Below are 22,699 nucleotides of genomic sequence, written 5' to 3' on the forward strand. Positions count from 1 at the left end.
ATGCACTTTTTTTGAAATACCGACTTCTTTTCTGGAAGTTCTATCAGTGTCCATGTGTTTTATACCTCTTCCGCCCCCCCCCCCACACCCCCCTCCCTGCACCTTCCCATGCCTCCTCCCCCATGCCCTCTCCCTCCCACAGATCTTCTGATGTCCCTGTTCTCTGTTTTTGTACTTATGTGCTTCCCTCTCTCTCCCCATCTTGTCTCCCGCTCCCTTTATTGTATGTTTTGTGTGTCCGTTTTTTTTTGTTCGTGATTGATGTTAGCTCTTAGACGGGCCTCGATCTTGTATACTAAAAAAAAAAAAACCTACCTCTGGAGGGGGCACTGCATCAATGACACAGCGACACCTACAGGAAAAAATAATTGATGCCAACTCACAATCATATGCTGAATATGAAAGCAGAAGAATGTTTTTGTACATGTCTAGTGAATAGGGGTGATAGTAGAATACATATCCATGAAGTAGGCAGATCGACCTTTGTGAAAAGGGCCTGTAGAAAACAGACAGTAGATAGACAAATGTAGAGGTATAATTGAGGATCCATGCTTATTTATGACCTGAGGCCTTTTGGCAAAGACAAAGTTCAGGCACTCCTTTCAAAAGAGATATATGCAACATGATTAGAAGAAAAAAAAAATGTTGTTGCACAATCATTATACAGATCATTTTTATCGAAGGAAAACAATATTGAAATGCCGAAGACAAACACTTTCCTTGACAAGCGTCTCTTCTGACAAAGGGAGGTGGCATTGAGCTTTGGATTTCAAGCCCTGTTGTAAAATAATACAACAACAACAGGCATTTTAAGGCCATTTTCCCCGCTAGAGCGGGGGTTAGCCTTGCGGTCCCCATGACGATCTTCTCCATTTTGCCCTATTTTCCGCATCTCCCCTTGTTAACCCCCTTGCCCACATTTCTTCTTCCACCATCTTTAGCCAAGTCTTTCTCGGTCTTCCCTGTCCTCTACTTCCTTCTACATTCATTTCCATCACTCTTCTCAACCAGTCACTTTCATCCTTCCTCAACACATGACCAAACCATCTCAACCTGTTCCTCTTCACAGAATCAATCACAGGCTCTATTCCCATCATCTGTTATAAAATAATACAAAGGACATATAAATGAAGTCCTAATTATATAAATGAAATGTCCTAATTATAACCCAATGAAATGTCCTAAATATATTCAACATATAAAATGAAACGTAAAAGTCCTAATTATAACCACAAAATAAAATTTAGGAATTTAATTAAATTGTAATAAAGGAATAAAAAAATGCAATAAAAACAACATATCGGGGTTAGTGTATACTTTTTTTTTTTCACTGCCAAGAAGTACAAATCAAATGACAGGTTATATAAACCAACCTAGGTTTGAGAGCTAAATGCTGTAAACAAAGTCCACAGCAAAATGAATACCATATCAGGAAACATCTTCCTACAACTCTTCATGGAGTACGTGATTGTCACCAAGCTGACGGCCATAGTCGGTGACCTCGCTGCCCAGAAAAACATCACTGTTACTGAGAACCTCAGCTTCGGAGAGCAAACCATCTCCATTGCTGTCCATGTGTTCCAACAAATGGTCAGCCTGGGAAAGAGATGAGTGGAAGCAGGTGTTAGTTTTGAACCAATTATATTGATCTCAGGCTCACGGAAGAGCTTGTACATAAATTTCAAGCAGGACAAAGACATTAGTAAAATAAGTGCACTTTTACATAACATAAACTGCAGAGACGTTAGTAGAGGTTGGTGTACTTTTACATGAACTGCAAAGATATTAGTAGATGTTCGTGTACTGTCACATCAACTGCAGAGACATTAGTAGATGTTAGTGTACTGTTACATAAACAGCAAATACATTAGTAGTTGTTAGTGTACTTTTACATGAACTGCAAAGATATTCGTAGATGTTGGTGTACTTTTACATAAACTGAAAAGACATTAGTAGATGTTGGTGCACCAACTCTTCCACGAGCCTCGACCATGCATGGAAAAAAAAAGAAGAGGATTAAGAAAGTAGATGGGGGAGGGGTGGGGGGTCCTTTTCGGGAGAGATAGAGAGAATGTGAGATTTGTCAGGGTTGAAAGACATATTCCAAATGTTTGACCAGCTTGCGACTTTGTCAAGGTCTGAAAAGAGGGAAGAGGCTGCAGCCTGCCTGTCTGAAGGAAGAGGGATATTACGGCAGAGGGTGGAATCATCAGCAAATTAGTGCATTATGATATGTCATGACGCTCGATTTTTGTGCCAAAAGTGATTTTCTTTGCAGTTTTGTCAACTTTGTGGGGTAAATTAACAGAAAAATTAGGGGTTGAATTTTTTCGCGAACATTTGGGGTATTGGGGGTCTTTTAGGGGGGGGAACCCCCAAGAATTGCAAAATCTATATCTTGGCTCCTAGACATGCTAGCTTCATGATCTTGGTGTCTAGGATAGGGTTTCTGGGGGCGCCGAGTTCAATTAGGATGTTTACAAGATGATCTGAGGTCAAGGTCATAGGCTCAAGGTCACCACAGGGTCATAAATGACCCCAAAATGTAAAATCAGCCAAAATAACTGAACTATGTCATATAGTACCACTTCATGTGGGTTTTGTTGGGTGAGAAATTCAGTGGTGACAGTGGTGACACGTTCCAATTGTCTCCTCGAGTTTTGGTAGGAGCAATGGCCTTGACTGACTGATTATTAGGCATCTCCCAAGGAGCTCCCGATCCTCCCGTAGTTTGATGACCTTGTCACCAACCTTCACATTACTCTTCGGCCTCCAGTTGCTGAAGGTCTTATACTTTGGTCTGGTCATTCGATCCCAAATTGATAGTTTGGATGTTGGTAGGAGCCGCTCCTCCACAAACGTCTTATAGAGCTCTTGCCCCAGAGTCGGATAGTTGAGGATGTCATACTTGGCTTTCTCCGGGATAACGGCTGAGGAGAAAATGTTCTTGAGAGGCGTGCTCACTGTGTAAGGGTTTCCCTCACAGTGGAGGATGACACTGTCCCTCAGTTTGAGAACATTCTGGCTTGACCTGATACATATATCTCCTGCCAGTTGGTAGTGCTCCTTCTTCTTTTCCTCTGCTGCTGAAGTCTTCGGGAAGGGCTGGAGATATTTCTGCACCAACCGCGCAAGGTGAGGCGTTGTAGTGACAAACCTGTCGAGAGCAGCTTCGTCCTGTGTGATGCCAAGCAGTGCACCATGCTTCTTGAGAAGTTTGATCTCCTGCTCCAACCCCTGGTCTGTGAAGAGGTTGCAGAATGCCTGCATAGACTTGGTCACAACAAAGTCACCATTCTTGAGGGCTTCCCATGTTGTAGGATCATCGTCTTTCAGCTGATACATCTGGGCCAAATGTGGAGGCATTAGTCTTGCGTAGTTGATCAGGCCATGGAAATGGAAGTATTTTGTGTTTTTCTCAATAGCAGCCAGGCAGCCTTCCCAGTCTCTCGACCTCGCTGCTGCAATGATTTCGAGAAGAGCCTCAACCTGCTCGAGGTAATTGTCAAAGAACTGACTCATCTCCCCACCTCCAATTGAAGCCTCTTCCTGTTGGATATTTTCTGAATAGTAGCTCCCTAGGTCTTCGTGGATGGATACCATTTCTGGGTCACGCTCATGGAGGGTTCTACGCAATGCTACACACAGTCCCTTGAGCGCACTTGGAGGTAGTTCTCCGATGACGTCCAGTTTAAGCAGGAGGATGGCGAGAGCATTCATGATGTGGTATTCCACACCTCGCTTGTAGCTCTTGCCGCTGTATATCCCTCTCAGCGCTGCTGAAGAATAGATACCTGCGTCTACTGCTACGGTGTCTTGGCCACTCCCCTCTGATGTTTTGCCAAGTCCATGAAGTACAGCAAAAATGACGTGGAGAAGTCCAGCCCTCAGGACACAGTTCTTGTTCTTGACAGACTCCTTCAGCTGAAGTGCCCTTTGATAGAGGTCGAGATCAAGAGTGATCAGAGTTCTTCTTTCAGGACCAACAACCACCGCCGATATGTCTTGTGCCAAACAAAGAACATTGTAAAGAGTACCATAATCATTGGGTGATGTTCGAAACAGCGGTGCCACAACTTCCACATTGGTTTTTGTCGGTAGCTGGTAGCCATTCTGATTTTTTATGAGGAGGTGCTGCGTGGCTGCCCAAGTTGGCATCACGTCTTCTTTCTTCAATCTTTTCTTCCCCTTTCTTTCTGTTACTTCTAAAATCATCTCAGTTTTGTCTCCAACATCTGCAGCATCACTGACATCTCCAACATCTGCAACATATCTGGAATCTCCAACATCTGCAGCAGCTCTGGAATCTCCAACATCTGTAGCATCTCTGGAATCTCCAACATCTGCAGCATCTCTGGAATCTCCAACATCTGCAGCATCTCTGGAATCTCCAACATCTGCAGCATCTGTGGCATCTGAATTCCTCACCCAATAAAACCTATATAAAGTGGTACTATATGATATAATTCAGTTATTTTGGCTAATTTTACCTTTTGGAGCCATTTATGACCCTGTGGTGACCTTGAGCCTATGACCTTGACCTCAGATCACCTCATAAACGACATAATTGAACTCGGCGCACCCAGAAACCCTATCCTAGACACCAAGATCATGAAGCTAGCATGTCTCGGAGCCGAGATATAGATTGTGCAATTTCTGGGGGTCACCCCCCCTAAAATACCCGAAAAGTTCGTGAAAAAATTCAACCCCTAATTTTCCTTTTAATTTACCCCCTAAAGTTGACAAAACTGCAAAAAAATCACTTTTGTCACAAAAATCGAGCGCCAGCCCTTTTTCTTACATATCATAATGCACTAAATAGATAAAGGGGATATTCTAGACTCTAGAGAGTCAGAGAGATCGTTGATGAAGATCAGGAATAGGACTGGGCCCAGAACACTGCCTTGGGTCACTCCAGTCTTGACAGGGAGAGGAGATGAAAGGATTCCGTTGAGTGCCACACTTTGGCTACAAGAGTAGACAAAGTCAGTCACATGTGTGGAGTTGACCTTGGATTACATAGGCACAGAGTTTGGAGAGTAAGGTGGATTACTAGACTATATCAATAGCTTGAGATGTGTGCAAAAACTCACTGGTCTCTGCAGGATGGAAAACCACACCGAGGATAGATGAACATTGGGGAATGTCACAGAATGTATGGAAGGAGAAGATGGTGGAGATGGGGTTTAGACACAAACACTTGGGCAGTGAAGAAAAAGAGATTCTGAACACATACTCGACACCATCTCATCAATTGCTATGCACTTACACTAAACACGTATGATGAAATAACCATTCTAAACTATGCCCCATTTTACACCAGAGACCAGATCTGCAATACCTTCTAAAAACAAGAACTACCAGACACATAATGACAACACATCAACAGATTGTATTGTGTCCAAATGTACCTTTTATTTGCAAAAGTGAGGTCTAAACATTTGAGTGGCATCAAAATATTTTGGTGTTGATCAGATGTCAATGACAGCATTTTCTTAACTGTACAACATGCAGAACCATAAATGGTGTTTATTGGTAATTGCCACTCAACCTCAAACTGAGTATGAACAGATACGTGTCCTGGAGAATGGTCATCCACCCGAAGAGTTTCAACTCTCCATAAGTTCAATCACAGAAATACTCGGCATTACTCAACAAGCCCCCAAAGCAGGTAAATTGTACAAAATAGCACAAAACGGTTTTTTTACTTTTTAAAACAGTCGGATGAGGGCAAGGACAAAAAGCAGAAGAGAAGTAAGAAAACTGTTCCAAAGTACCTCATCATCAGCGGCATCCATGTTATTAGGGATGACCCAGGGCAGCAGCTCCTTCCGGCTCAGCTTCCCATCATGATCTTTGTCTAAATCATTTGAGAATTTCTCCTTCTCAATTATGACCCATTCAGGTTCATTCAATGCACCTACAGCATACAAAAAACAACATTTTTTGAGGGTTAGATTCCACAAATAAAGAACAAAACACACACTTTAATTATCGAAGTGATCCGCAAAGCAATTTCCAAACATGTCAGGGTATCACAGCGAGTGGATTTAATGAAAGAATACAAAAGTTTTCATCATAGATGTTAATACAAAGAGTTCAAAACAATGTGCACAGAATGATGCCAAAACATCGCAAGTTAAAAGTGCAGGACAGGAAGCAAGTATGCAGCTAGGTAAATGAGCCCCATCATCAGGTATACCCTGTGTGGAAGTCCTTCAGGCCTTCCTTATGATTGGGAATTAATAATGTCCCTGCGAGTGAGTGACTCGCAGCCAAATTGCTTATACGAAGCTTTTGTCTCGGCATGAGATATCACAGAAACATGGTTGTTGTTTTGTATAATTATTAAGAGCCATTGAGGTGCTATAATCTTTAAATATGGAATGCCAAAGAAACTGCATTTGATATTATAGAACATGGGTATTCATTTGTACTGTGCTGGAAATAAAGAATGTAGACTGTGCAATGACCTTATGACCAAGTGCGGATGCCAGCCTTTTTGGAGATTGCAGACTCAGCTTTTGCCTGACCAAGAACCCTTTATCTGAGATTGAAACTGGATGTGAATGCCTCAGAAGACGTTTGCCTCCGACTTTAAACAGTAACCTTTTTTGACCTTCAGTAATTAGCGCAACTAAGCCTGGTGTTGGCTTAGCGGTTAGGGTGCTGGCTTGGGATCCTAGGATCCTGGGTTCGAATCCCGGTCGATCGCTAATTTAACACCAGGGGGGTTGACTCAGCCTGTCATCCTTCCGAGGTCGGCAAATTGAGTACCAGCTTGCTGGGATGAATGATCCCGGTGTGTACCCCGGTTTAGAATAGGTACACCGTATCCCTGCGCATCGTAAGAGGCGACTAAGGGTTGGCGTCAGGAAGGGCATCCGGCCATAAAAACATTGCCTCAAACAGGGAACCATGATTGTCATTGGGCCCGCAAGGCTAACCCCCGCTCTAGCGGGGAAAATGTCGTTAAAATGATCATTCATTCATTCATTCATTCAGTAATTAGTGCAACTCCTGCAAGCATATTGGTGGCTTCATGATGAGAAACAGCTTCATGAGATGCCAGCGAGTCTGACCTCTAGCAACCCCTCCATGCCCTTAGGCCCCTCCCTGGGAACATAAAAAGGATTTTGCTTTTATAAAGAAGGGAACTCTGCGAGAGAATTTTCAGAGAACTCTACTCAACTGTTGTAATGCTGTGTATTGTGTTATGTAGATTAGTTCTGTAGAGTCGGGTTTTCTCCGCAATAACTGAATAAACCTCTTAACCAACCTGAAAGTGAATGTCTTTGGTGAATGTCTTCTTCAAGCACCTAGATATCCACCCCCAACACCTGTTTCATTCAAAGCACAGTTCCAAGGTGGTTTCTCAAAGCAGTAACAATATAGGCCCCATCATTTCTCAGAACCTCTCGAACTGTCACTCGAGGGTTAGTATGAAATTTTATGGAGTACGACTCTTTCTCGAGATCACTTCAGTGTTTTCAATCCCACACATCCCTCCAGCCCTAGAGTTGTGGTTCACCACAATCACACGTTGTCACACATACTTACCTGCAAACTTAGTTTCGCTAATCTCGATCACCTGCAAATTCCATCAATGATTGCACAAGTCCCTCACACTACATACATGGAAAATAGGTCAAAAATGCCAAGGGTACAACATATTGTTAGTTGGGTGTTCAAGAACAGTGGTGGTCTAATGGTGAGGACACCAGACTGTGATCCTCGAGGTTGTGGATTCAAAATCCAGCTGATGATCATTAAGGATTACGATTCCAATATTTAGGAAGTCAAGCAGAAGAATTGTCACATCACTATTTAATTAGCAGTGAAAAAAAACAGGGTCGTTCATGAGCCAGCTGGGTTTTCACACACATGGGTTTCACCTTGGATGCAAGTTTATTTATAACTAGCGGGGTCACCCGTGGGAATCCCACGGGCATGGATGTGTGTGACATTTCGACATATTGAGTTATATGCTGCACATTCATTTTTACAAAATGGTTACTGGCAAGTCATCAGATCCAGAAATGGTGTGAATTTAGTTATTTCACATAATATGTGACCCCTCACTCCTCTCCACCTGACACTCTCCTGTCTCCACCTGACACTCTCCTGTCTCCACCTGACACTCTCCTCTCTCCACCTAGCACTCCTCTCCTCTCCAAACCCTCACATCCCTCTCCTTTCCAATCCCTCACCTCTCCAATCCCTCACACTCCTCTCCTCTGCAATCCTTCACACGCCTCTCCAATCGCGCCTCACACTCCTCTCCAATCGCGCCTCACACTCCTCTCCAATCGCGCCTCACACTCCTCTCCAATCGTGCCTCACACTCCTCTCCAATCGTGCCTCACACTCCCCTCCAATCACTCCTCTCCAATCGTGCCTCACACTCCTCTCCAATCACGCCTCACACTCCTCTCCAATCGTGCCTCACACTCCTCTCCAATCGCGCCTCACACTCCTCTCCAATCGCGCCTCACTCGCCTCTCCAATCGGCTTTCCCCGTCTCGTTTCTCTCCTTTTTCTCCCGTCTCGTTCTTTTTCTTGCTCCAAATCGGCCCGTCGGAATCGGAAATCGGCCCGTCTCGCCCGTCGGAATCGGAAATCGGCCCGTCTTGCTTTTGTGCTTGTGCGTAAATAAATTGTGTTCATGACACCATTTCTGGTGTTGGGCTAGCGGCTAGGGTGCCGGCTTAGGATCCTGGGTTCGAATCTCGGTCGATCGCCGAATTAATGCCAGGGGGGTTGACTCAGCCTGTCATCCTTCCGAGGTCGGCTAATTGAGTACCAGTTCACTGGTAATTCCCTGTTTGTCGTTGAAGGCGGCAAAAAGGGTTGGCGTCAGGAAGGGCATCCGGCCGTAAAACATTGCTTCAAAAAGGGGACAAAAAAACAACAACTACCACGGTCCCCGAAAAGGCCAACCCCCGCTTTGCGGGGAAAAATGGCCTCTAAACGGTGGTTTTTACACCATTTCTGGATCTGATGACTTGCCAGTAACCATTTTGTAAAAATGAATGTGCAGCATCTAACTCAATATGTCGAAATGTCACACACATCCATGCCCGTGGGATTCCCACGGGTGACCCCGCAAGTTTGCATTGACGTTCGTCGATGGACTCGTTCGCCCGTCTCATTCGTTTTCTTGCTGCATCCTGTTCAAGTCTGCGTTCTTCATCGATCGTCTCATTCATTTTGGAAATAGAAGTTTCCACGCAGCGCATGAATTGTCACGATCCTCAAGAGGAATTTGTCTCGTAATCATCAAATGATAAATGGCAAGTAAATTATATTGTGGAAAATTAAAGATTTCAAATAAACCTATTTAAAGTGTATTCGCACATAACTAATTTTAAAAAACGAAGAAATATCTCTCGGTAATTTCCTGAAACATATTTTACTTCCGGCTAATAATGTTGAATTAAATAAAAACGAAGAAATATATGTCGGCATCATTGTTGACGTTTTTGTGACGACTGTCATCAAACGAAAAAGTAATATATCTTAACGGAAAAGCAAAAGCGAATTTTTAACATATATCGACACGTTGCCGTCGGTGTCATGTTGGGCGGTGTATGATACACCATGACGCGATTTTTAAAAATATATCTCTGCATTTTCCCGCGTGTGTGGAATGTTCTCAATTATTGCTGACACCGAGTCCAAAACCATCGATAAAAATGAAATCATATGGTGAGTTAGATTGGAGATAAAGGCGTGAGAGAGACTCAATGGCCTTGAAGTTGAAGTTACAGGCGTTTGAGAATTCATTTCGTTCTATAAACGGCAACTTTCATTGGATTTCCTTCCCGTTTTTTTTCAACCGAGTCGAAAACTATGTTAGCGACTGTGAAAAATGAAATGATATATCGAATTTTTAATATGTATCGACACGTTGCCGTCGGTGTCATGTTAGGCGGTGTACGATACACCATGACGCGATTTTAAAAAATATATCTGCATTTTCCCGCGTGTGTGGAATGTTCTCAATTATTGCTGACACCGACTCTAAAACCATCGATAAAAATGAAATCATATGGTGAGTTAGATTGGAGATAAAGGCGTGAGAGAGACTCAATGGCCTTGAAGTTACAGGCATTTGAGAATTCATTTCGTTCTATAAACGGCAACTTTCATCGGATTTTCTTCTCGTTTTTTTTCAACCGAGTCTAAAACTATGTTAGCGACTGTGAAAAATGAAATGATATATCGAATTTAAAATAGATATCGACACATTGCCGTCGGTGTCATGTTGGGCGGTGTATGATACACCATGACCCGATTTTAAAAAATATATCTCTGCATTTTCCCGCGTGTGTGGAATGTTTGTGGAAAATTAAAGATTTCAAATAAACCTATTTAAAGTGTATGCGCACATAACTAATAAAAAAAACGAAGAAATATCTCTCGGTAATTTCCTGAAACATATTTTACTTCCGGCTAATATGTTGAATGAAATAAAAACGAAGAAATATATGTCGGCATCATTGTTGACGTTTTTGTGACGACTATCATCAAACGAAATAGTAATATATCATAACGGAAAAGCAAAAGCGAATTTTTAATATATATCGACACATTGCCGGCGGTGTCATGTTGGGCGGTGTATGATACACCATGACGCGATTTTAAAAAATATATCTCTGCATTTTCCCGCGTGTGTGGATTGTTCTCAATTATTGCTGACACCGAGTCTAAAAGTAAAACCATCGATAAAAATGAAATCATATGGTGAGTTAGATTGGAGATAAAGGCGTGAGAGAGACTCAATGGCCTTGAAGTTACAGGCCTTTGAGAATTCATTTCGTTCTATAAACGGCAACTTTCATCGGATTTTCTTCCCGTTTTTTTTCAACCGAGTCTAAAACTATGTTAGCGACTGTGAAAAATGAAATGATTTATCGAATTTGATTTGAAATAAAACTGGGGGAGAGCAAGACACCACGGGCCTACAAAACAGGACTCAAAGCTATGCGAGTTAATAAAATGGTGGATATTTGTTTATAGCCACTCCCAGAATGGGTGGAGCTATGGGTGGAGCTACTCTGCAAACCGAGTAAGCCACACCCCGGACAGACACCCAACAGATAGACAGACAGACAGACAGAATCATCTACGGCTATTATAATATAGATAGTCGACCCTTACTCCCTTCCGTTTTAACAGGTCATTCTGAATGACCTTTTATGTTCTTTTTTCTGCAGGGTCTAATATTCATGAAGAAGCTGCAACACCAATCACACAAAAAAAAAATTACAGAAAAATGACACACACACACACACACACACACACACACACACACACACACACACACACACACACACACACACACACACACACACACACACACACACACACACACACACACACACACACACACACACACACACAGTTTACCAGTGTCACCCTCGCTCGTGGTGCGAAACCAGAGCATTCGCTTCCCCTTTCAAAACTCACATGTCATGTACTGGAGGGCTTTCTCGGAATCACTGAGTCGAGAGGCCGACGGATTTATTTAATGTGATCGTGGTGTGGTCATGGTGCAGCACAGGCATGATGGGCCAAACGCCCTCTGCGTCAAAGTTCCTTGTTAAGATTTATTGGTAAATCAATCGGCAAAGAGAACTACAATGGCACCTTGCTGCTGACTCCATGTTCAACCAATGAACTCTTTATTACAAACTCTCTGGTCCAACAATCTGATGCAAACAAAGCTACATGGATGCATCCATGCTCTAAACATCGAAGTGATCACAAACTTCACTGCGACGAACATACATTATCAGGTCTTGTATGTGTGCAGCAGAATCGCGTCTTTACTTCATGCAATGCAAAGACGGCACTTTGGTATTTTTTCGTTAAGTTCATAGGAGGGAACAGCGTTGGGAAAAATCCATTTTCACCAATGGATGTTATTTCCGTATTTACCGACGTGGACAGACTTTCTCCTGCCTGGCGGACATTTGATCATGGTCAAATACTTGCAAGCTTTTGTACATTCTACAAACATACCTCATAAAAAACTACCATGGGAATAATTCACTTAATTGGGGTCATGGTGCGTTAGCATTCACCCCATCCGGATGAAATGGGTTAAAAAACGAATCAGCATATCACGACATGCTTTTCTGACGACAAAAATCTGGAACCCTCCCCGTATGGGTCGTTACAAAAAAGGATTTCCGTAATATATGTTAGGAGTTTCACCCATGAGAATGTCTTTCAACCCTGGAAAACGTCAGTTCTCAACCTGTCACTCCAGAAGGATTGTCGAATGAACACACAACTATTTCCCGTGTCAGCCACTGGAAGAGATTCAGTCTCGAAAACTATTAGGCATTAAAATCGGCGACAACCTCCCCTGGGATGAGATGTAGCCAAGATGGCATTCAAAATAAACCACGGATTTGATATCCTCCGTCATTCCTTGAAAATTCCAGGATTCACAGCCAAAGGAATCCAAATCTCAACTGTGGTTTGGGGGTTCAGCACCGCATCTATATCTCTAGAATTCCCAAGACTATATATTACTTTGAGACCTGTCTCCTCTCGTTTCAACACCGACATAAATCTGACAGTCACTTTGCTGTGTCTTTTTCCTCCCTGCTTTATGGATAGCACAGGAGGATCTCAAGATTGGCATTCTCTCTCTCTCTCTGTAACCAACTTATCTGAGGATGTGCTACTTTTTACACTTGATCAGCCACTCTCAACTTCAACATTTCCCTGCCAGGATCATCTTATTATTATTATTTTGCATGCAGTACATGGCTGCAAGTAGCATAATTTGTTGAAGGGCAAGGCTATGCCGCTGATACAACGCCCCCTGTAGGTGATAGCAGGAATTTGGAATTTCTTAATGGTCCCAGTGGTAACTCTCCCACTCTTCACAAAATACATCATGGGATCTTCAACATCCATCACCTAATGTTAGCAGATGCAACGCCCAGTTTAACGCTCCTCCGAAGGACAGCATACACATCAATACTTAACCTTGCACGCAAAACACCAGGATCACATTTTTACAGCTGGGTCGAGATTCAAACGCAGGCTAGACAGCGCAGAGGCGAGTACACATTACATCTAGGGTATCCTGCCATGGCTCTCAGAGAACTAAATTCCATGTACACTAAGTATTCCATGGCTGTTACTCACCAGGATCTGGCTGATAATCACCAATAAACTCATTAAGACCGACAGAGCCATCACTGTTGTGATCGTGTTCCGACATTGCTTCATCCAGAACGTAGTCCTAGGATAAAGAAAACAAAGATGAGATTGATGAAGAATTTACTGAAGGGATATGTGGAGACCAGGACAACAAGACAAAAAGTTCAAATTACACACATGATGCCCTGATACTAAATATGCAATTTGGTGCTGTCCATCTGTGGCCAATGCATTCGGTCGTTACCTTTCCAATCACAAGCAAACATGCCAGGGGGCTAAGGGTAATAAAACGAAAGGTTGTAACTTTTCTGTAGGAGGAGTCAAAGCTCGTGGAAGAGCTGGAACTCTGAATGGATCAGAAGTCAGGACGCAACAGAACAAAAGGAGGAGTAGATAGGGAGGACACAACAACAGCAGGATTGAAGGACAAAATTGAGGGAGACTTAGACAAATAATGGGTATGGGAAGAAATGAGGTGTTGGGGAGGATGCAAGGGGTGGATAAGATGGAAACAGAAGCAAACTCTCAGGAAGGAAAATCTGGAAATTTGGAAGGAGGTGGATTGGAGAGAGGGGGAGTGGGTTGTTGTTCCGTCTCTGACTTATTTCCAGTTGTTACTGGAGTTCTTCAGGGGTATGTACTGCACCAGAAACTTTTCAGCACTTACAGTCACGTGAAAAAGTAAGTACACCCCATGTAAAGTTTTGACTTTTTCAACATATTTCAACATACAGCTATTTGATCTTCATTTCAACAATATTGATAGATAAAGATGATATAATACAACAAATATCATGAAACATTTACATTTTGTAGTCCATTGTATAATTTAAATAAACATAAATGCAAATTTCGCATGTGGAAAAATTAAGTACACCCCTACATTTATCACTACTTCAAATACCTAAAACTAGAATCAGGTGCACCAGCTCAGGTGTAGTGCTGTTAGCGAGATTCAAAATCCCGTCTCGGAACCGTCTCGATAAATTTTCAATTTTCATAACGGGATCTCGGCTCGGCTCGGTTTCCGGCAAAGTAAAAAAGAAAAAAAATTTTTTTTAAAAATTAAAAAATAAATAAATAAATAATAAGGCTTCAAAAATAATGGAATTTCATTACAATATATAAACAACCATGAAAAAAATTCATTTCTGATGTTGAGTACTTAAATTCCGACTTAGCTTCCATTTACCGGGATGAAATAAAATACACCGCCTACATGCAGATGATCGGCCACCGATGGGACCGGGTTATCTCATTACAGTTTGTATTGTCGTGTAATTTCTTGCTCGGAATGTCAGAGAGAGGGAGAAAATGTTTCTGCCCAGGCATATTTGAGTCCCCCGGTTGGAGTTTCATTATCATTTTGTGAGTTGTGATCGCCAAGGGGCTCGCTCCCCCCACCCCCCCCCCCCCCCCCCCCCCGTTCCCCTCCCCTCCCCCGCCCGGCAATGCCGGGTACTTCTGCTAGTAAATTATAAAGCAGGCGGTGTAGTGATCACCCCCCCCCCCCCTCCTTATTTTGACTCTGTGACTAAAGTAAACGTAATTAACTTATCAGGCGTAAAGTGGAGATAAGATAACCAAAATACTTTCACATTCAAACCGTCAAACCAAACCCCGAGGGATTCTTACAATTTATAGATTTAGCGTTGCAATTAAACATAAACGTTCATCAAAAACTCATTTCATAAAACTACATAATGTATTGTACTTGTATTAATACATTGTGTGTAGAATAATCCGTTATAAACGTGTTTTTAATCTAAATAAACATCGTCCCTCCAATCACGGGGCTCGAGCGAATCCCTCGATATTAATGTGCAAAAGACCATAGCAACCACATCCTGTAACTCGTCTCCAAGGACGGACACGTGACCGCAGCGGGGCGGGGCGAGGCGGAGTGATACAGCGGAAGGATTCGACGGTTTAAATAAAGTCGCGATGCGGGGGATTTTCATTGGGACCTTTATCCTGATTTTGTTACTTCCGCCACCAAAGGTAGATGGAGGTTATGTTTTCACTCCTGTCTGTTTGTCCGTTTGTTTGTGAACACAATATCTCAAAATGTTGTGGACGGATTCGGACGAAATTTTGTGGAGATGCAGCGTGTGTGACAAGGACGACATGATTAGATGTTGGTGAAGATCCGGATTCGGAATTCGGATTCGTTTGCAGTGCATTGTTTGTTGACGAGGGGAAAATCCTGGAACAGTGAGTTTACTTTATCTATCATCGTTTGTGTCAGTTCAGCTGCACTTGCGAAAAATGATGCTTGTGCAGAAGCAGAGTAATGAAAGCAAGGCTCAATAAATGCCTCTATTATGGAAAATATCTGCAAGAAGTTGGAATTTTAACCGGGATTTTTTTACCGAGAAATTGCGTCAGTCAATTTATCTCGGGACCGTCCCGAGACCGTCTCGAAAGCCTAAACCGCCGGGATTTCGTCCCGGTCTCGGCTCGGTTGACAGCCGTACTCAGGTGCAATTGATTAGAACATCGTCAGAGAGGATCTTGGAGGAACCTGTCTTATTTAAACCTCAGACATTTCGTTTGGTTTGCTCTTTGTTGTTGGTGTGTGGCATCACCATGCCTAGATCAAAATAGCTCTGAGGCCTTCAAAAATAAGATTATACATGCCTACGAGTCTGGGAAGGGATTTAAAAAGATCTCCAAACAATTTGAAATCAATCATTCGACTGTCCGGAAGATCATCTACAAGTGGAGAAGATTCCAAACAACTGCCAACTTGTTCAGGCCAGGCCGCCCCAGCAAGTTCAGCCCGAGAACAAACCGCAAGATGCTGAAAGAAGTCTCTAAGAACCCCAGAATGTCATCATGGGACCTACAGGTAGCTCTTGCCACTGTTGATGTCATAGTGCATGAGTCTACCATTAGAAAGAGGCTGCACAAATTTGATCTACATGGGAGGTGTGCCAGGAGGAAACCTTTGCTGTCCAGAAAGAACATCAGGGCAAGACTAAAGTTTGCCAATGAACACCTCGGCAAAGACCAGCACTTCGGGAACAATGTGCTCTGGACAGATGAGTCAAAGGTAGAGCTATTTGGCCACAGTATCAGAAGACATGTTTGGCGAAAACCAAAGATGGCATTTGACCACAAGAACCTGATACCAACTGTAAAGCATGGTGGTGGAAATATTGTGGTTTGGGGCAGCTTTGCTGCATCAGGGCCTGGGCAGCTCACCATCATAGAATCCACTATGAATTCTTCATTGTACCAGAGGGTGCTTGAGGATAATGTGAGGCCATCTGTCAGAAAGTTGAAGCTCAACCGAAGGTGGACCTTGCAACATGACAATGACCCTAAACATACCAGTAAATCCACCAAGGAATGGCTGCAAAGAAAGAAATGGAGGGTTCTGGAATGGCCAAGTCAAAGCCTGGATCTAAATCCCATTGAGATGTTGTGGGGGGATTTGAAACGAGCTGTGCATGCAAGAAACCCCTCAAACATCGCACAGCTGAAAGAATTCTGCATGGAGGAGTGGGCAAAAATTTTTCCCAGTCAATGTCAGAGACTGGTAGACAGTTATAAGAAACGCCTACTTGAGGTTGTTTCTGCCAAAGTGGACAATACCACCTATTAGAGCCAAGGGTGTACTTACTTTTTCCACATGCGAAATTTGCATTTATGTTTATTTAAATTATACAATGGACTCCAAAATATAAATGTTTCATGATATTTGTTGTATTATATCACCTTTATCTATCAATATTGTTGAAATGAAGATCAAATAGCTGTATGTTCAAATATGTTGAAAAAGTCAAAACTTTACATGGGGTGTACTTACTTTTTCACGTGACTGTATATGGACAGGATTACGAGAAGGATGTCAGAAAGATCTAGCTGAGGTGCATCGTTTGGGAATGTCAAGATATCTGACCTTGATTTCGCAGTTGATGCAGTTATCTTCATGGAGATTCTGGCCATCCTTACAGGGGCCCTCGAGGCGCTGAATGATGAGTCTGAGCCACTGGGATTACAGGTCTCCTGGGTCAAAACTAATATCCAGACTTTCATTGACATTTTGGAGGCAGCTAAATTGTCTGTACCTGTCTGTGTCGAGGATGTTCAGGTCAGACAGATTGACTTACCTTGGCAGTGATATTAATGTCTCAGCATGTTGTGAGCTAGAAGTTGATGGACGCTTGGGTCGGGTCTGGGGTCATCGGTTCACTGGACCATGGGGTACCTATGCAGGAAGATGAAAGTCCGAGTCTTTAAGTCTCTGGTGCTTCCAGTCTTGCTCTACAAATGTGAGACTTGGACTATGACCAAGGATCTGAGACAAAGACATAACTCCTTTGGTACCAGAATACTCAGCTATTGCTGGTTTGGCTTTGTGTCTAACGAGCGTTTGCTGAGAGACTCAGATGGGATTTGTTTCTGTGTAGTCCGTGAGCATCAGCTACGGTGACCAGGCTCTATGGGCATGTGGCTTGTTTTCCTGACACTGACCCTGCTCACCAGAAAGTTGACGTGGAAACGCACTGCTCCGGAGCATGCTCCCATACCTGACCTGAGCGTAGGGTTTTTCACATGGGTAGAAAAGATATTGGTTTTGGATAAGGAGTGATCTGAGATGGTGTGGGGCAGCTGTCTTGAAGACTTGGAGGGCAGGATGGGGTTGAAGAGAATGTGGAAATAGGATCCCATGGGTGGGGAGGAGAGGGGGTGGGAGGGGGGGGGGGGGGAAGAGGAACAAAAAAGTGGAGTTGAGCAGTGATTCTAGATTTTGGGAGAAACATCAGAAAGGGGAGGGGTGCTGCTGTTAGACCACATGCACCCTGCAGAATCTGGGGGAGGCAGGAAAAAGCACAACAATCAGAGGGTGCAATAACAGAAAGAAGGCGGCAGAAGAGAGAGATCACCAACCTGTCTGTGATGGGAAAGTGATAGGCCCATAGACTCAACTTCATCAAAGAAGATTCGAATAACCTTGAAGGCCTTGGTTTCCAGGGCATCAAGCTGAGCAATGTGTGAGGCAGGAGCACCAACCCCGAGGGGAGAGCAGTACTCCATCATCATTGAGAATAGAGGAAGTCAGTCACCCAGAGTGCAGCTAGCCGTGGATGCCATAGGCAGAGTTTGGAGAGATCAAGGTGGGATGTCAAATGTATCAAAAGCTTGAGATATGTCTACAGAGATGGCCCCGATCTCACATCTGACAATTAGGGCCTCCATCCATTGTTGGGAGCGTAGGAGCAGCATGTCCAAGGTGGAGTGACCAGGTCCGATTCAGAATTGGTGATCTTAGATAAGGCCATTGGAGAAAAATGAAGGATTTCACATCAACTACGATGATGAATGACATTGCTGGTGATTGGAAGTAAGCTGATAGGTCTGTAGTTAAGATGGCAGGTTTTTGCACCATTTTATGCATTGCAGTGATGTTGATTTCCAAGCAGATGGAAGATGACAGAGCAGATGGAAGATGAAGTAAATGATAGGGTGAAAATAGCAGAAAGAGTACCAGAGCAGGTTTTTAGGATACGTGAGCCGATACAATCAAGTCTAGTTGCAAGATCGAGGCTCATGAAAGAGCTAACATTAATCACACAAAAAGTCAAACCGACACATAAAACACAAAATAAGGGGAGAGGTAGACAAGATGGGGAGAGAGGGGGAAGGACACAAACACAACATTTGAGAGCAGGGACATCGAGAGAACTGTGGGAGGGAGAGGGCTTGGGGGGAAGTGGGAGAGGTATAAAACATATGGACACTGCAAGGACTTCCAGGAAAGAAGTTGGAATTTCAAAAAAGTGGATCTGGGGTTAATTAGCGGAGGTAGAAAAGATCAAGGTTTTGGATGGGGGAAGACAAGAGATGGTGGTGAACAGCTGTTTTAAAGACCTGGAGGGAGGAGTGGGATTGAAGGGAGTGGGGGAGTTTGTTCCAGAGGCGGGAGAAAAGGGGAATGAAAGAGTGAAGGTGAGCAGAGAGCCTAGATTTTGGCAGTTTAACTATAAGAGGGTTGCTGGCAGATCTTGTGCGACCTATAGGAATATTTGGGGGACAGAGCACAGAGAGAGCTGGGGGAGCAAGGTCGGAGAGGAGTCGGTAGAAGACAGAAAGACCACCAACCTGCCTGCGGTGAGTGAGTGAAAGGCCCTCGGAGTTAGCTTCATCGCAGGAGATTCCAATTATTCTGAAAGCTTTGGTTTCAACAGCGTGAAGCCGAGCTAGGTGTGAGGCAGGAGCACCGGCCCAGAGGGGAGAGCACTATTCCATTGAGCTGCGGATGAAAGCCTTGTATGTGGTGAGGCGCTCAGGTGTGCCAAGGAAGGACTTCGCACGACGGAGGACCTGAGTCGGCGACTGGCTTTGGAGGCCAGCTTGGAAATGTGGTTTTCCCAAGAAAGGTCATGGTAGATAGTGAGACCGAAAAGCTTGAGCGACAGAACTTCTTGGAAAGGATTGTTGAGAAAGTAGATGGAAGGGTTTTCCAGTGGGTATTTTCGGAGAGACATAGTAAGAGTGTGAGATTTGTCAGGATTGAAAGACGTGTTCCACTTGTTTGACCAGTCTGTGATTTTGTCCAGGTTTGCAGAGAGTGAGGAGGCTGCAGACTGCCGATCTGAGGGATGAGGAATGGAGCGGCAGAGAGTGGAGTCATCAGCAAAGAGATAGAGAGGATTTTCCAGAGAGTCGGAGAGATCATTGATGAAGACCAGAAAAAGCACAGGGCCCAGAACACTACCTTGGGGAACTCCAGCCAGAACAGGAAGGGGCGATGAGAGAAATCCATTCAGGGCCACACGTTGACTACGACCAGAGAGGAAGTCCGCAAGCCATGCGTGGAGATTTCCATGGATACCATAGGAGGAGACTTTGGTGAGCAGAGCTGGGTGCCAGACCGTATCGAAGGCACGTGATATGTCAAGGGAGACAGCTCTGATTTCCTGTTTGGCATTGAGGACCTCCATCCATTGTTGAGACAGCAGAAGCAACATGTCCAGAGTAGAATGACCTGGTCTGAATCCAAATTGATGATCGGCGATCAAGCCATTGGAGAAGAGGAAGGATTTGATATCCGAAGCAATGATGGATTCCATGACTTTGCTGATAATTGGGAGCAGGCTGATTGGTCTGTAGTTGCAAGGATCTGTTTTTGCACCTTTTTTTTGTGTAAAGCGTTAATGTTTGCTGATTTCCAAGATGCTGGTAGATGACCTTGACCAAAAGAGAGGGTGAAACGAACAGAGAGAGGGTGAGATAGAGCGGCAGAGCAGGATTTTAGGACCTGTGGGCTGATGCCATCTGGTCCAGTTGCAGAAGCAGAGTAGAGGTTTGACAAAAACCTCTCCACCTTGTCAGGAGAGAAGGACACAGAGTCCAGGAGCAGTTGGATTCGACTGGGTAAGGTGGGAACAGAGAGAGATGGGTTTGGGACACAAGATTTTGAGGCAAACACAGAGTTGAGGCATTCGGCTTTGTCACGTGCAGTGTCAACTGTGTAGCCATTTGAGGTAAGGGAGGGGATGGAGGGGGAACAAACACCAGAAACGGATTTGTCCAGACGCCACCAGGATTTGGAGGAAGGAGACAGGTTTGAGAATTCATTCTTGAGTGTGGAGAGATCGTGCTTCCTGGCACTCCTGACGGTAGACACACACTTGTTCCGAGCTTGTTGGAAGGAACTGAGATTGCCTTCAGTTGGATTTGCTTTCCAAGAGGCAAAGGCAAGTTGTTTCAGGGCAACTGCCTCACCACAAGACTCAGTGTACCATGGACGGGAGGAAGGGTAAGACAACTGAAGACGAGATGGGATACATCTGTGCATGAGAGAGAGCAGTTTGCTTTGGAAGAATTCCCAGGAATAATTGATGTCAGAGGCAGCAGAGATGGGAGACCAGTCCAGATGATTGATGGCTGCTTGCAGACCGTGCCAATCAGCCTGAGTGAAATGCCAGACTCATCGGTGCTGAGGAGGCTCTCTGAGAATGGCCAGAGAGATGTCCACTTTAACTAGCACAAGATCAGAAGAACCGATTGGAGGAGAAGAAGACCAGCAGACATTTGGAGGGAAGTTTGTCATAACCAAGTCTAGAAGAGAAGATACTCCATTGACTGAGATCCGGGTCGGGAAATTGACAGATTGTGTCAGTCCTAATGAGTCGCAGAAGTCCTTTGCTGAGGTGCCATGGCTGGTGAGAGAGGAACCCACACCCAGCCAGCTGGCATGATGACAGTTGAAGTCACCACATATGAGGAAGAGAGAGTTGGGATGAGTGGATAGAAGTTGGTCCATGTTGTCAGACAGTGAAATGTAAATGGAGTCATCACTGTTTGGAGGACGGTACAGAACACATATGAACAAAAGGTGGGAGCGGAGAGGAAGCCGTAGCCAGAGGTACTCCTGGGGGTGGGGTGGAGAGAGGGCAGTGCAAGGAGAGTGAGGAAGAGAGTTTTTGATAAAGATAGCAACCCCACCACCAGGACGAGGCTCAGGTCTATCATACTGGAGGAGGGAATAACCAAGAAGAGATATTAAGGAATCAGAGACATCTTGAATGAGGAAAGTTTCTGTTAAGCAGATCAAGTCTGGATTGTCAGAAGCAACCTGTATGGAGAGATCAATCAGGTTTGAGCGAAGGCCCCGGATGTTTGAGGTCCATACCGTTAATGAAGAGGAAGGGGGAGCATCGGATACAGGACAGGACAGGGGAGGGGTGGGGTCAGATGAAGGATGAGAGGGGGAGGTAGGGAGAGCAGTTGATGGTGTGTCAGAGATTACAGAAGATTTACAAGAAGGGGAAGGATGAGGAGGATGAAAGGTTTGATGGTGATGGGATGAGGCACAGTGAGGGGTTGTTTGAGGGGGGGCAGAGGAAAGTAGAAGGTTGGGGGAGGTGGAGGTATGAGATAGAAGGGAGACGAAGTGGGGGGGGAGGCAGCTTTGAGGAGGAGGGGGGAAGGGGGAGAATTGGAGAGGGATGGTAGGGGGGGAGATTTGAAGGGGAGGGGTGAGGGGGAGTTTAGGAGGGGAGGGGCCAGGGGGGAGTTTAGGAGGGGAGGGGCAAGGGGGGACATTTGGAGGGGAGGGGCAAGAGGGGAGTTTAGAAAGTGGATGATTAATGAAAGACGAACATTTATAACAAATTGGGTTTATTGTTCATTTTCAAGTTGGAGATCCATTTAAGAACGATAGAGGAGGGGTGGAATGAAAGTGAGTTTAGAGCATGTAGGGAGGAAGAATTGTAAGAGATTGAATTATTTTTTGAAGTAGAATGAGTTGAAGATGAAATTGAAAAGAGCCTTTTAAATAGGAAGAAAAACAGCGTGTTGTAATATACCACTGAATAAAACACTGCAGGGGAAAGTTTAAACATATTTAAACAGAACCATGAAGAACAATGTTATATTCACAAAAATACCAACGGGGAGAGGGCCTCGAGGGACAACCACGAGTCAAGTGAACAGGGCAAAAGGTGGAAGGCAAGGAGATAATGGGGGCGGGGCGAGACAGCACACGTGGACAGAGGCA

General features: G+C 44.2%; 1 protein-coding gene across 5 annotated transcripts in view; it reads right to left on the reverse strand.

The window, feature by feature from the left end:
• Positions 1 to 517: 517 nt before the first annotated feature.
• Positions 518 to 22,699, reverse strand: part of RCN2 (reticulocalbin 2) — a 425,951-nt gene continuing 403,769 nt past the window's right edge. For all 5 annotated transcript variants that reach the window (XM_078786772.1, XM_068130865.2, XM_068130867.2 and 2 more), the window contains 3 exons: positions 13,171 to 13,267; positions 5,778 to 5,920; positions 518 to 1,596 (listed from right to left, as the gene is read on the reverse strand). In XM_078786772.1, the coding sequence (XP_078642898.1) occupies positions 1,444 to 1,596; positions 5,778 to 5,920; positions 13,171 to 13,267 (393 nt within the window). In that variant the 3' untranslated portion in view covers positions 518 to 1,443. The remainder of the gene's footprint in view (positions 1,597 to 5,777; positions 5,921 to 13,170; positions 13,268 to 22,699) is intronic.

This window comes from Myxine glutinosa, chromosome 11 (genome assembly GCF_964187855.1).
Source record: "Myxine glutinosa chromosome 11, kmMyxGlut1.1, whole genome shotgun sequence".
NCBI lineage: Eukaryota > Metazoa > Chordata > Myxini > Myxiniformes > Myxinidae > Myxine > Myxine glutinosa.